This window comes from Athene cunicularia (genome assembly GCF_003259725.1).
Source record: "Athene cunicularia isolate RWA chromosome 9 unlocalized genomic scaffold, athCun1 chr9_part1, whole genome shotgun sequence".
Lineage (NCBI taxonomy): Eukaryota > Metazoa > Chordata > Aves > Strigiformes > Strigidae > Athene > Athene cunicularia.
Genome location: NW_020799110.1, coordinates 18,210,890 through 18,225,234, shown reverse-complemented (window position 1 = coordinate 18,225,234; position 14,345 = coordinate 18,210,890). Strand labels below are relative to the sequence as shown.

General features: G+C 39.7%; 1 protein-coding gene across 6 annotated transcripts in view; it reads right to left on the bottom strand.

The window, feature by feature from the left end:
* The window catches only part of SPHKAP (SPHK1 interactor, AKAP domain containing), a 60,864-nt gene that overhangs the window by 4,617 nt on the left and 41,902 nt on the right, over nt 1-14,345 (bottom strand). For 4 of the 6 annotated variants that reach the window (XR_003399060.1, XM_026855332.1, XM_026855335.1 and 1 more), the window contains 5 exons: nt 12,861-12,995; nt 9,671-9,926; nt 5,651-9,386; nt 3,287-3,463; nt 1,277-1,363 (listed from right to left, as the gene is read on the bottom strand). Coding sequence is in view for 5 of the 6 variants with exons in the window: in XM_026855332.1 (XP_026711133.1) it covers nt 1,277-1,363; nt 3,287-3,463; nt 5,651-9,386; nt 9,671-9,926; nt 12,861-12,995 (4,391 nt within the window). In the remaining variant the exon portion in view is untranslated. The remainder of the gene's footprint in view (nt 1-1,276; nt 1,364-3,286; nt 3,464-5,650; nt 9,387-9,670; nt 9,927-12,860; nt 12,996-14,345) is intronic. The other 2 variants (XM_026855337.1, XM_026855336.1) reach the window with 1 other exon arrangement.

Below are 14,345 nucleotides of genomic sequence, written 5' to 3'. Positions count from 1 at the left end.
CCATTTGTTTCATTGCTTCTGTCCCATTCTGACCTCAGTCAGGGGGAATTCTGCAAGTGTAAGATTTTGTTTCTAGCATGGGAGGATGCTACTCTTTACCACCCTAATTTACAGGATTTCAGAATTTCCCCTAAGACTTCAAAGAATCAAGGTTATATATACTCACGTAGTGGTTGCTGCAAGATGTGAGAGGAAAGACTAAAATAGCAGCATGCAACGTATGGTTTGTCATGACTTAGAATCATGCTTAATAACTTCCTTTCCATCAGTTTTTTTTCTAATTTTCTGTCTGAACAGCAGGTGTATTCTGTGCAGTGACTTTGATTTGTGGAAATACAAACTTTTCATGCTTATTGGCTAACAATTGAGAATAGCCCCTGAAAGCTAGAAAGGGGAATCAAAAATTTCTCCCTTTGGTCCTCAGATATATAAGGGAGAGGGGTCATCTTTAGGAGTGGGGATAGGAGATATCACTGTCTACTGTGACGATTAGAATGTTTTAACAATGTGAGTCTCCAAATTGGCAGCTGAGAGAGAACGCATGTAACTCTACAGAAATATGAATGCCTAGCTTTTGAGAGGCTTTTTTAAATATATAAGAAATCAGGACTTGTTGTAGTATAGTCTGGTAACGAGCTGTGAAGATTTTCTGCTGTCACCAACTTCACAAAGTTCCCATGTTCAATGCGTGATGTACACAATCCGCAGTGGCCATGCCCTGACTGCATTGTGACATTCACCAGCTGGCAGGTTATACCAGGTTTCAGGGTACCGGAATCTTCAGGCAGGTACTTGCACATCTCCTGATAATTTAACTGCATGCTCAGTAGAAACATGTCCTGAAACATATGATAGGATGTACTTTGGGCCAAATTATTATTATTCTTGGAAAGAAGGCTATTATTTTTTTCCTTTGACTTTAATTGATCCTTAATTGCTTGACCTTACTTGCTATTATAGTAGAGTTTTGATAATATTTGAAGTTGTCTAGAGAGGAAAGTTCTCACAATGGAAAACCAATACTGCAGAAAACTGTCTTTTAGGAAGAGCAGTTGGTGGATCCATATTCTCCTGAGAGATCCTTTCCTGGGCTTTCCTGTAATCTTTCATTATCTAGTGCTATCACTCTGCACAGACACCTTCATGTGCTTTTTTCTGAAACTAATGGCAGTCTCAGCAGCAGGTGCAAAGCAGAGCTTGGCACATTTTAGATGGTGTAAATGATTTGCAGTTAAAATTAGACTAAACATCAAGTCTCACTTCAGTGACTACTTACTTAATCATAGGAGAAGATGGCACGTTCTCCTGATAAATTTCCAGGTCCATAATGCCAAGACTGCTAGTTGTACTGCTGTTGCCATTGCTGACAAAGCAAAAGTTTAAATATTAGTGCCAAGCTGCACTGAACATGTCTCCATACATCTTTTTAAAATTTATTTATGTACAAAGTGAGGAGGCTGCCCCCTGTTATGCAGAGTTCCACAAAATCAGTTGTGCTCAGCAAGTGGTTCCCAGAATGAAGCACGCTAATCTGCTCAAAATAATGAGGATTTTAGTAAAATAGTTCTAAATAGAACATGTATCATATGATGATCTAAACTGGAGGGAAGAAAAACAAGTTAACTATCTTCTTGCAAATGGGTTATGTAATGAACATTTCGCCTCAAACAAAAAACCAGTCCGAGTCCTTCAAAAAGGAGGATTATCAGGTAGAGAGATGTCCTGGAAAAAACCTGCAGAGATTCAGATACCTCTGAACATGGTGAGTTATAGCAAGGCATCTGTTTGTCCATCATATTACTTACCTGTTGGGTGACTCCATGCCTGTAAGGAGCAGCAGTTTCAGTGTATTACATCATACCCCAAAGAATATCAGGGATCTAAAGGAAGCCACAGGTACAGTGATAGCCCCTTATGTCTCTAACTATTCTGAAAGACTGAGATTTCTATTACAGACAGTGCTCCTTGGGACCAGTAATGTGTAGAAGTATTCTCTTTGGCTTCTTCATAAGAATTAAGTATTACATCTGAGAATATTTGGAAAAATTAGTACCAGTTCACTTTATGACATCATTTAAAATTTGACAGCGAATGTTTACACAGATACTGTAATAGTCTCATGATCAGGTTGTGAATTTGCTGGCTGCAAGTCAATTAGCACAAACAAGTTCTGTGTGGCAAGTCAACTTGCACCACTTAATTTTTACTGGAAAAGCAACTAACAGTATTTTTCCTTACGTTAGAAGGGTTGATTAGACAGTTCCTTTCCCCATCAGGTTTTTCTGAGTCAGTGTCAGCATGCCATGCACTCAGACTTTCTGTAGCAATTTGTGTTTCAATGCAGAGCCAAAAGGCACAATACATTAGCTCTCCCAAAACAAGGACTTTGTTGAAGGCTGATACTATAACAATGGAATGAATGTTTACCCACACTGACAAACAAGTTTTGTTCAGTATTTTTTCAGCTAGCCAACAGTGCTCTCTGACAGAGACACTTTCTCTTCCCCGCTTTATTGCCATGCTGTCTTCTTCCTTGTTGTCTTAATCTCCAAGAGAAAGATGCAATTACCTGACAATATTTTAAAACCTAATCTAAGAGCATGTGAAGAAAAATCTTGCTCAAGTTGAAGTTTTGAAGGGGCTGAAGTCAAACTAATGTCACTTTATATAAACTCTAACGACTAGATAACACTTTTAAACACATGTGCTGTCTTGAATAGGAACAAAAAGCATCACATTGCACTGGGAGCTCTGGAATTTACCCCTACTCAGGAATTTATCCCTCCTCAGGAGGGAACTCCATCACCCTCTTTGGTCGGCTCCTCTGTGCCATTCTAAGCAGATTAGGGCTCTATCTCTGTTCTTGGTGTACAAGAGAATATTATATACCTTGTGAGAGTAGCAGTCTCATCAATCTCAGCTAAGGACATGCTAAAATAAACATTATGCAAATAGCAGCAAATAAATCAAAGGAAAGACTGTAGCAATTAGCTTGTCCAATAGCCCTTTCACTGTAGCACTGAGGCATTTGAGTGGTGCCAAGAAGTTTTTTCTTTGTCTGAATCTAGCTACTCACCAATAATAAAAACACCTGGCTGAGACCCAGAATGTGGCTAACGTTTTTTCCTTTTTTAAAAATAAAACGATGAACTCTGTCATTAGGCTTTCTTTACAGTGTTTTGAATAAGTCTTGAGCTGTTGACCCTCATTCCTGATGCATGGTGGTCAAATCATTGGCCTGGCTGATTAGACCATATTGTGTACTGGCAATAGACAATACAGGTACCTCAGGGATCGCTCGCTGAGTTGTAAGTAGCTACTTGTGTCGTCAGGATTGTCCTCATCGTTAGCTAGCTGGGACCAGCTGCCAGTGCTTTCTTCACTGCTGCTGAGGTGGTTTGGAAATTCTTCAGCTGTTTTTGTCTCTATGATTTCAGCATCTGGTCTGCTCTGTGGACTGTTGCTGGTAGGGTGATAAGGAAGGCACATGGATACTGTAATATCAATAATATCAATGCCACCACTCTTCAGGCAATGCTGCTCATTAAAGTCTATCAAGCTGCAATGGTCTGAGATGATCTTAAATTATCTACTTACATCTGCTATAAACAAACACAAACCAAAGAAGCCTTATACTAAAACATACACAGAAAAGGTTTAACGTGTACAAAAAGAACTGCTCGCTGCACAGGCCTATTGCTTAGTGCACTGCACTCAATCAGCAATTGAAATATGTGGTATATGTTAGTGCAGAACGATAGCATTTCTCAGAAATATATATTGGCATTAAATCCCCGTCCTACTACTAATAAGTTTCTGACCAGGGTATTCTACACTGTTAGTTTTGTAGTCTAAAAGAGGTCTAGGAGTAAAAGTAGGAAAGTATTATGGGCTGTGAATCACTAATGACTCTTAGCTTTCTGTGTTTCTTAGGATCTTTGCTGCTTATGTTGGGGAAGGACAAAGTATTTATTTTCTAGCTAGATGTGCAGCAGTCAGAAACCAGACTGAATATATAGCCCAGACTGAGTTTAGAAAACACAAGGGTTAAGGGAAAATGCTTTAAGATTCTGCACACTTGACATATGTTGCACACATACGCACATATTTGTCACACATCTATGTAATGCACACACACTCCCACAAATGCACACACAAACAAAAAGTAAAAACTATGGTAGCTTTTCAGAGCCAAACTGGACTTTGCAAGACTTACTGTGAGACTTTTGATATGCAGGCAGAAAAGTATATAATAATCGCATCCCCCTTCTTTGATCAGAAAGAATGTTATGTTACTGCAGCACCAGAATAACAACTAAAGAAAACTAGTTTTGTTGTTTATGGGATTGTCTGCATTTGCAACGTTGTGATTAAAACAATGTAAAGTGTATTGGCAACCCTCTGCAGGATCCCTATAGAGAAGTTCTCACCTTCAGACTTTTATCTGTAGTCATGGCTGAGGTGCCCTGTCTTCAGTTAGAGCAAGAGATCACATCAAAAATTCTATTGCTCCCAAGTAATTAACTTGATTAAGAATATACTGAGACAGTATCACTGTGTGAATCACCCATATGTCAACCTTAATTTGGGGCTTGGGGTTGAAACCCCAGCATTTCACATACCTAGGAAAGTACATGCTTTCTCACTTCAAGCAGAGCCAAAACAGAGCACTGCCTAGAATAAAATGAGCTGCAAAAGGGTTTCTAACACTAGCACCTGCACTCTTTCTAGCACTCTGAGATAATGGGGTGCTGCAATGTTCCAAGTGATCAGCAGTTTAGATACCATTAAGGTAATGGATACAATGAAGAAGTATAGTTAAAAATAGACAATGTCTTGAGAGTAAGCATTGCTCTTAACCTCACAGCATCCATAGCAATCCTCTGCATTTGCACTATACTCTCATGCTGGGCTTACACTTTGCCCTAACTAAGGCAAGTTGCAGATTTCTCAATAAAGGGAGTACAGCTGTAAGGATAGGGTGGTAGCTGTGGTATGAACTCCATGAAATGGAATTAAATTGAATTCTATTGCATGAAATTTTATTCTTTAAATTATACTGGAGAATTCTTGAACCCAAGGAGGTGAGGGGATGCTTTTAATTACTATAATTTCCTCTACTAAAGAATTTTTGTTACTTGTAGCTCCAGACTTCACTCAAGCCCAACTTCAAGTTCTCAGAAGTCTGGTCTTATTTTGGGGTACACAAATCATTAGTTATATGAACAAGTATAGCAGAGAACTACAGGTCAAATTCTGCTGTCTTCTGTTCTATACTAACACTGATCTTTATTTATTTGAGATATCAGTGAGAGTTAAATGAAAGTTCAAACTTTGTCTATCTTTCCTGGCCTGACTATAGAAGACTAAATATCTGTAGAGAGAAAACTTACTTGTCTGTGCAGTATTAGATTTGAATCTGAGCCGTGGTATTGTCCTATTCCATGTAATTTTGTTCCAGACATTGGCACTGTCATATATGATTGGGTGATTTAAATGCCATCAGAATCCTGTAGTGAGAACTGAACCTGTTTATTTCTTTGGAAGTTTTTAATCATCTTCTTACATTTTTCCTTTAACGTCATAATTTTTACTGGGAAATTAAAAGAAACACCAAAGCAATGTGCTGATTTGCTGTTTTGTCACTCACCTATTTAGTAGGGAACTGGAAACTGTGTGTTTCACATCAAAAGCCTCTGCAGGATTTTCTTTGCTTTGATGCTCATTTCCAGATGGGCCACATGAAGTTGAGGACTCTAAGTCTTTATCTGGCTCATCTCGTTGATCAGTTTCTATCTGAATTAAAGGCACTTCCCTGTGCTGGCCTCCAGGGAGGCATCCAGGACTCTTCATATGCTCTTTTTTCTCATCCAAATTTACTCCATCCCTTTCAGGTTTTGACTGAATCCGAGTTGGGCTTTGAGGATGTTTGCTTTCCAGCACATGTTCTCGACTTGTGTAATCAAAGGAATCCTGCGGGACAACAGTAACATTTTTGCCACTTTCAACAATATTTGCAGCCAGTCTGTTTGCATATTGTTCCACATGCGGTGGGGAATCACTGTGGAACTGATCTGTGTCTGCAGCCTCTGCCTCATCTGCTATGATTTTGTTCTTGCGCATTAGAGATTCAATGGAACTTGCCCATGTCTCATGAATCAACATATCTGTTATCTGGTCGGTCTTGCATCTTTGGTACAGGCATGAATCAGACTTGCAAAGACCTGAAGAAGCCACGGTACTGACTGGCTGTACACTTAAGGAATCTTGGTGATGGTGGGCAAATCCATCTAAAGAATTTGCCTTAACTGGGACATTAACTGTTAGCCTAGAGCCTGATGATCTGCTGTCAGGCACTGATGATTGCCTAAAGCAAAAAGGTGATCGTAGAGAGGGTGGTAGCAAACTGCCACACCAGTCCTTTGAATTCCGAGGAGAAGATATGTTATCTTTATTTTCCTTTTCTATTTCTCTTAGCATATACCTATAAAATTCTTCTGTTATGCTTTCTGTGCTGGACTGTTTGGATGGGCAACTTGGTCTTACATTGAGATGACCATTTTTCTTGGCTACCTGCTGCAAAGCAGAAGTTAAGATGTTGTTTGCATTTTTTCCTGCATAGTAGTCCAGCAATAGATCAAAACCTCTTCCTTCATTTTCCATCTGGTTCACCATAAATCTTGAAAATTCATCTGTAATGCTCTCACAACTAGATTGCTTTGAGACAGAACTTGTCTGACTCACAGGCTGACCGAAGGTGTTCATTAGGCCTAGGGTATTGAAAGAGGTTTTGGAATCTGAGTCCTCCTCTGGTATGCTCTCACAGCTTGAGGCCTTGGCTCGGGTCCATCGCTCACAGTGCAGCCTGTTCCTGGTGTGGTTTGGACCTTGCCAGATGCTATCCACCATGGAAAGTTCGGTGAGGTTCATGATCTTGGCAGCCACTTCATTTGCAAAGATATTGACTGAATCTGGTGTGTCCTCAAGGTTTATAGATTCATCTACTACCCGATTCATCAATCTTTCCTTTAGCTCGGGATGCTCATCTGTTTTTCTTTTGATCTCACTAAGTCTAGGTGCCCTGTGCTTCCGAACAACTGAGCCATTAGCGTGGGTTTCCTTTTTCCGTTTCATGGTTCTGCATGATAAACTCTGGGTCACCAGATGTTCATTGCCTCTCTTCCATGCACAGAACCAGGGTTGCTTTCCATTTGAATTTTCAAGACAAATGGCAGCTATTTCTGTTGCCATAGAGACAACTGTTTCTGCCAGTTCTTCTGCAAAATCTGTTATACAGTATTTGTCCCTTGAATGTTTCACCTGTAGCACAGGCTGAGAAGGAAGCAAGACACGATTTCCTAATAAAGACAAGCTAATCTGAACATCATTATTTAGCACAGTATCACACTTATGCTTGGCCTGATTTTCTCCATTCATGGTGGCACTGGGAGACAGCTGTTCTTGAACACCATGCCTGCATTCATTGTTTGAAAAGGTATCTTCTCTGTCTGAAAATGATCTGTAGTCTTTCTTCTGATGATGATTGTTACTCTGATTTGGGGATTTGTAACAGTCTCGTGCTGTTCTTTTCAGGTATCTTTTTTTGGGAGATGTTTTTGCAACAAGTGCATTATGCCCTGTAGCTCTACTTGGTTCTGAATTCAGTGTGGCACTTTCCTTGCTATTGACATCTTTCATATTACTTTTCCTAGTATTTGTGACATTTCCAAGATCTTTGCTAGCACTAGCGCTGTAGGATGTACCAAATGGTTTAACATCAGAGTGATCAAGGGAGCTGTGTGAACGTGCTGTTGCCTGTGTTGACCATCCTTCTGCTCTTGTTACTTTCTCTGCTTTTGTACCCTCAGAAAAGAGAGGAGAACATTCTTCAACTTGTCTTATGTCATTCATCTTCTTGCAAGTGAAATATATTACATTAAAAAGCAACTTGTTTGCAGTGTCCATGAAAATGTCTTGTGTACTTGAGCCATTTTCTGAACAGGGATGTAGCTGTCTCTTCTTCCTAACCTCTTCAATAGAATGCCGTAGAATAATATTGGATAAGTTTTGTGCAAGTTCATCCCTGATTACTTCATCAGTGTGTGGAATCCGTGGCCTTGCTGCTGTTTCAATAATTTTTCCATTTATGGATTCCATAAAATGCCCTACATTTTTGTATGTGTTGGGTTTTGTCAAAATTATTGACGTCTCTTTAAGAAGTGCCTCTGCAATGCTGTCATTTAGCTTTTCCATGCTGCTTCCTACAGCTATGCTACAGTGGAGAGTAATGGCTGCAGAAGTCTGAGCAGCAGACAGAAGTCCACTCGAGGTTGCAGGGTACTTCTCTTCCTTCGTTTCCCCTAGACCACAGACAGCTACAGCACTTGCTACTTGAGTCATGCCACACAGTGCAGATGGAAATGAATATTCTGTTCCAGTGCAGTTGTCAAGTAGCTGTGAAGATGCTGCGTGTATCTCGTCATTATCAACCATTCCACTTTTAGAGTCTGTGGTTTCTTGATCCCATTTGAATTTTTCTGCAGCCTGGGGACTGGAAATGGTTCCAATAACAGTGGCTGCACAAGCCAGAGCTACTTCCAGTGCACTCTGGCTATGTCTGTTTGAATGTTCTTCCTCAAAGTAATCCAAAACTTCCGCAGAACTTTCTGACTCAGTCCAATGGCACAGGTTGGGGAAGGCAGACCCTGGCCAGTCAGATGCATTCTCAGAACTGTCTGGACTCTGCACTACGACGATCTTTGGAAGTTCACTCCACGATCGGGAATTAGATAAATCTTCTGACTTACAGGAGCTTCCTACGGAGATGCTGACTGCAGTCTCCTCGCTAAAACTGGCTTGAGACTGTGACAGTCTAATGAATGCATCTTGCAGAACAGATTCTGCTAAATTTGTGGCATACTGACCTGTAGTCGCCTGCTCGTTTTGCGAGGGAGGATCAGTTTTCCCAAAACCTGCACAATCCTCTCCATCTGTCTTACTGCTGTGTTTTGCTGTCGGGTCATACTGAGACCCCACCTCCTCTTTAGCCATTCTGGTTAAAGATACGTCATCTAATACATGTGCTGAGGAGGAATTTTCAACCTCAGCCGTCAAATTAGTAGTACTAAAAGATGAAGTAGCTCTTTCATCTAATTCCTTCTGCCGCAGTGTTTCCTGGTTTGACTTATCTTCAGGTTGTAAGATGCTATCTTCAGCCACAGCATTCACAGCTTCAGAGATTCTAGTAGCTGCATTATCTTTGTTAATGAGGTTCCCTTCAAGAATGAATGGCAACCTGGCTTTTCTGTAGTGGAGATTTTCAAATCCCTTTCCTTTATTTTTTTTGGCATCTGAAGATGCTTCTGAAACACTTAATTTTTCATGACCTATTAAAAGAAAACCAAGAAATTAGTTTTTGTGGAAGTTACCCTGTAACTTTAAAAAGAAAATGGCTGCACAACTGTGTAACACATTACTGGTATGTAAAAACTACTGCACATCCGTGTATCCTTGTCTTTGAGCAATTTAAAAATATAAGTGGCTATGCATTTTCTAAATTACAAATAAGTATGTGCATGAATTAACATCAAATGCAATTTCTGTGAGCATTGCCATGGCTGTTTTGCAGTAGGAACAATAGCAGAATTATGCTTAGTCTGGCTGCTTTTACCAGTTTTATATTCATCAGCCTCGTTGTCATCCTCGAGGTGCTCAGATGCTGTGAGGAAATCTTCTTCTATTGAGGACACTGAGCAGTTTGTGTCATCCTCAGGTTTTAAGACATGAGCTTCTATCTGCAGCTGTCTCTCCTGAACGAGCTCAAGCCCAATCAGAAATTTGTTTATTTCAAAAATGATGCAGCTTGCGCTGTTTTTCCTGTCCCCTCTCGCACACTGAACCAAGCAGACATCTGCCAGCCAAGGACACTAGAGGGGAAAAGAATCTCAAATAGTTATTCAATTAAAAAATAAAACTTATTTTTAAGCTTCCCTCTCTGTAAATATCTCAGGAATGTTCTGTTGCAAAGATGCAGTACAACTTGTCATTTAGATGTTTGTAACACAGCGTACAGTTAGGTGTATGCCCAATAAGACTGCTTGGACCAACAGCTTTTGTTATACAAGCATTAGGTAGAGAATTCAGCTGCATAACAGGGGCATTTTTATTTTGTTGAAAGTACCAAGTCATTAATTTTCAATCAAATTCTTGTTTTAATGGCAGAGCCTTACCTGCTTTTAGCCATGTCAGAGTTAGCCATCTGGCATAGCGTTATTAATGGCCTCACACCACCCAGTATTGCCTGTCTCTTGAGGGAATTGTCTGTGGGAATGAATTCCTTTTCTAGATAACGTCTGTTGCAACACTTGTTTGAAGACAGCCTGTAAATACTGGCTGATGAGATTGTTAAGAACAGGTCACCTTTATATATTCTTACAGACTGTTTTAGGAGTGTTTTGTTTCTTTGCTCTTCTTCCTCTCATTCCTTATTTGCCCAAAGCCTCATTATTTCTGACCAGTATAACCTTCCACTGGAAATGGGGCTCCATTGTGCACTGTGCTGAGCTTTTATATGAAGTTGTCTTACCCAGAGAAGCTGTACAATTAAGTTGAAAGTTGGACAGCAACTGAAGAGAAACTCCTGTTATCCTCATTTTATTGCTATTAAAACTGTTGGATATTTATACAACCACAGAGCTAAGTTGTTATCTCTGCATGGAACTATGTTTGTGGTATGGATGTGCTCTGAAGCGAAGCCAAGCTTTTTACAGCTTGTGATCTTGTGCTTTAACTCCAGGCCCCCAGGAAAGAGTCCTCTTGAGTGGAACCACCTCTGGACTGAGGTGGTAGATTTTAAGCTGTGCAAAAGATGTCCTGGACCCTCTGTGCATTTGCACGGTATCTAGCATAATGTAACCCCATCCTAGACCTTTTGAATGTGAATGCAAAGCAAAAATCTAGTAATAAAGGGAGTAGGATGAGTATTATTTTACAATAGTATGTTTTATTAATCTGCTCTTTCTTTCCACCTAAAAAATGTGTCTGAACAGAAAACCAGATAAAATAGAGTGTTAAAAGTAAACCAGAAGAGATTTTTTTGAACTAGCTGCTAAGAAATTGTTGCTGAATCAGACTTGAGCAAACACTGTATTGTGAAAAATGTTACACAGCCTTAGATCAAGCAGTCCCCTGCTGTTTCTTCAGTCCACGGTTTGCAGGGTTGTACTTGTAAAAAGGCTGAGGGGGGAGCAGGGTAAAAACCCTTGTATGAAAACTATGTGAGTCCCCTCACAGATTAAATTCTCTAGAAAGCCAAACAAATGTAAGGATGAACATAGTATGTGCTTATCTGGCCAACAAATCTCACCCAGGCTTAATGCAAAGCTTACTCATCTTACAAGACAGAAATTCAGGTTAGTTCTCATTTGTTTCTTGCCTGCACTCTCTCCAAGGCGGCCAGCAGTCTTAATGGCCACAGTCCCTCGGAGATGGGGATGACTTGGGTGCTTGAGTCCCCAAAAAAACCCTGTATGTATTGCAGCAGCTCCACTGCTCCCACCACAGGCTTGTGATCTTTTTTTTTTTTTTTTTAAAAAAAATCTTTCTAAATTCATCCACTAGTCACAAATGGCAAGAAAGCTCAAAACCAGGCAATTTCCCTCTTTAAAGATGAGCTTATTGGTATAACATGACATTCAGTAATCTTTGCAATATTGCTGTTACAGGGCCTGCTTCATGAAGACTTTTATACACAAGTTAATTTCAGTGAAAAAAATTTTTCTGCTATTTTTTTTCTGCAACAGATAAAACTGGAGATACCTGTTCATATTTTAAGTTTGCTGAGACAGCTTTGTACTCCAGGGTAACTGTGCAGTTTTAATGAAGTTGTTCCTAACTCATGCTTGTCCAAATGAGATCAGAATCAGGCTGAAAAGTAATTAAGTATTTTTCATTCTTTTTCTTTAGGCAAACATGAACAGGCATAAAGAATGATAAAAATGGAAAGGAAGAAAAAGCTTTTTATTACAATGAATTAAGCTTCTGGAAGTTGTGTATTAAAATGTCTTTAAGCAAATGTTATTATTTGTTTCCTTTCTCTCTGTGGTGCCAGTAAGAGGAATTCTTGGTCTCCTGATCGATACAGAGAACATTTCATTGGCAATAATGGGAGTGAAGGGGTTAGCATGTGAACTTTGCCTTTAGGTCCTTTAAATGTTAAGTTTTAATTAATGCATTAATTACTTTCTAAGTTGACAGAAGATAAATGAGGTATCAGTTCTGGTATGGTTAATGTAGCTTGGCATTTTCCATTGTCACATTCAGGCTTACAGTAATCTCTGGGATCTTCAAGTCCTACCGTCAGCTCTTTTCCTGAGGTGCATGTGTGGGAGGAGATGGATGGGGAATGAAAGTGGGAAGTAGCAAGAACTTCACTTGAAAGGAGCTGTGCCCCGATCTAGCTATGTGCACAGGAAGAGTGTTACGTATTCCCTTTCCCCACTTTGTGTTGCCCTTCTGACTCCTGCTGCTCTTGAGATCTGGGTTTATGAATCATCTCCGCCACCAATGCCTGCGTTCCCTGAAGGATCAACTGCTAATAGGGCTTAAAGCGTTATCAGCTGCAGTCCAGACATCCATAGGATCTAGAGGGAATAGCAGGATCTCTCTCCTATCTTTGTGTCACCCCCCCACCATACACACTTAACAGACTTTTGTCAGACAGATTTATTTCTTACGTTTGCAAATTCCCCCCCATCTCTTAAACTGGTGCAAGGTCTTTGCTTTCAGCTTCCTTTTTTTCATTTAACAAATTCTGTCCTTCACAGGTGTGATGTGATCTTAAAGATGATTTTAAATCCTACCTGGGGAACTTCATATTCAGCCTGAAGGTTTCCTGATGCTAATCCACTCAGTAGGACTATTTCATTTTCCTTTGGTGGCTGTACATTCATCGAACTGATGAGTTTGGGGAGATTTGGAGAGACGCTGATCAACCTCTGTAGTACGAAAGATAGATTTGCTCTCAGGTAACAAAGTCTGAGTTGCACAGCTATATTCATAAATATCAAAATATGATTTATAGGCATCCCTTTAGAGAGCTTACTTGAACCTACTACTTTGAGTCAATTAAAAATAGAACTGGCAGCATTAAAATGCACATTCTTTCTTTTGAGCCACCAAGAAAGACAACAGTAACAGCACAAACTTTTGCACAACTGTCCAGCAGGACAATCTGTTATCCTTTACATTGTCATGTGCTAAAGACGCTTGATTGTATTTGTGCACTAAATGATCACTGTTGTTACTGTCCAAACCAGAAAAGATTCAGTAAGTGTGATAATGAGAACAGGCAAATCCAGTTTTCCTCCAGGCATGTGACAAGCAGGAAACCAAAGGGAAAGTCAGCTGGAACTTGCTGATCAAATTGATGCAATACTAAACCTGAAGTAATGGAAGTATTTAATACACAGACGAAACATGAATTTCTCTGCTGTTCCACTGGACACCTTCATGACCTTTTCTTTGTAATGACACAGTCATTTTCTACCTGTTATGTATCTGCTAGAGCCAAAAGTAGTAATAGTCACAACATCAATGATGCTACGTAACATAGAAGATTTGTATTGTGATACCGCTGGGAGTCCCCAGTGTGTGCAGGAGACATCAGAGCTCATTCAGGTACAAAGGCCAAACGAAAGGACAACCCCTACTCCAAGGGGGCTCTTCTGCCAAGGATCTCAGTGTGCTTGCGTTATGAACAAGGGTGACCCCTTATAGAGGGAGTAAATACCACCTCCATTTTATGCGCTAACATGGACCATCAAATGGCAAAGCCATGAAGGGAACGTAGCTCTCAGGCACACAGTCATATGCTATAGTTAGTATGCAATTCAGTGATACTTCACTTTTTCCTTTTCATCTGCAAAATAATAAGCTTGAAATACTGTTATTTTTCCTCAGAGTGAATTGGATATAATAAAACTTTCTGGCTTCGCAAATTTAATTCAATTTTGGGGAACAATTCACTTTTCAGTAGACCGATCTTCAGATGAGGCTAAGTATTTATATTTGACATAACTAAATTGAGTGTTTCAATTCAGTTTGACATTTCAGTGTAGTACAAAAAGTTCTCATTCTTTTCTTTTTTCAAATTATAACCTTTCTGTTATCACACACATTTCTCTACGTATCTCTATTTTTCTACTGCCTAAATTGCCACATTTATTAGATTTCTCAGGTAGGAAATCATGGCATTTTGTACATTTTTTACTGCAGTTCCTTACCTTTTGTTCAGAATAAAAAAGGAAAAGTCTGGAAAGATGATTATTTTACACCAAAAAACCCCA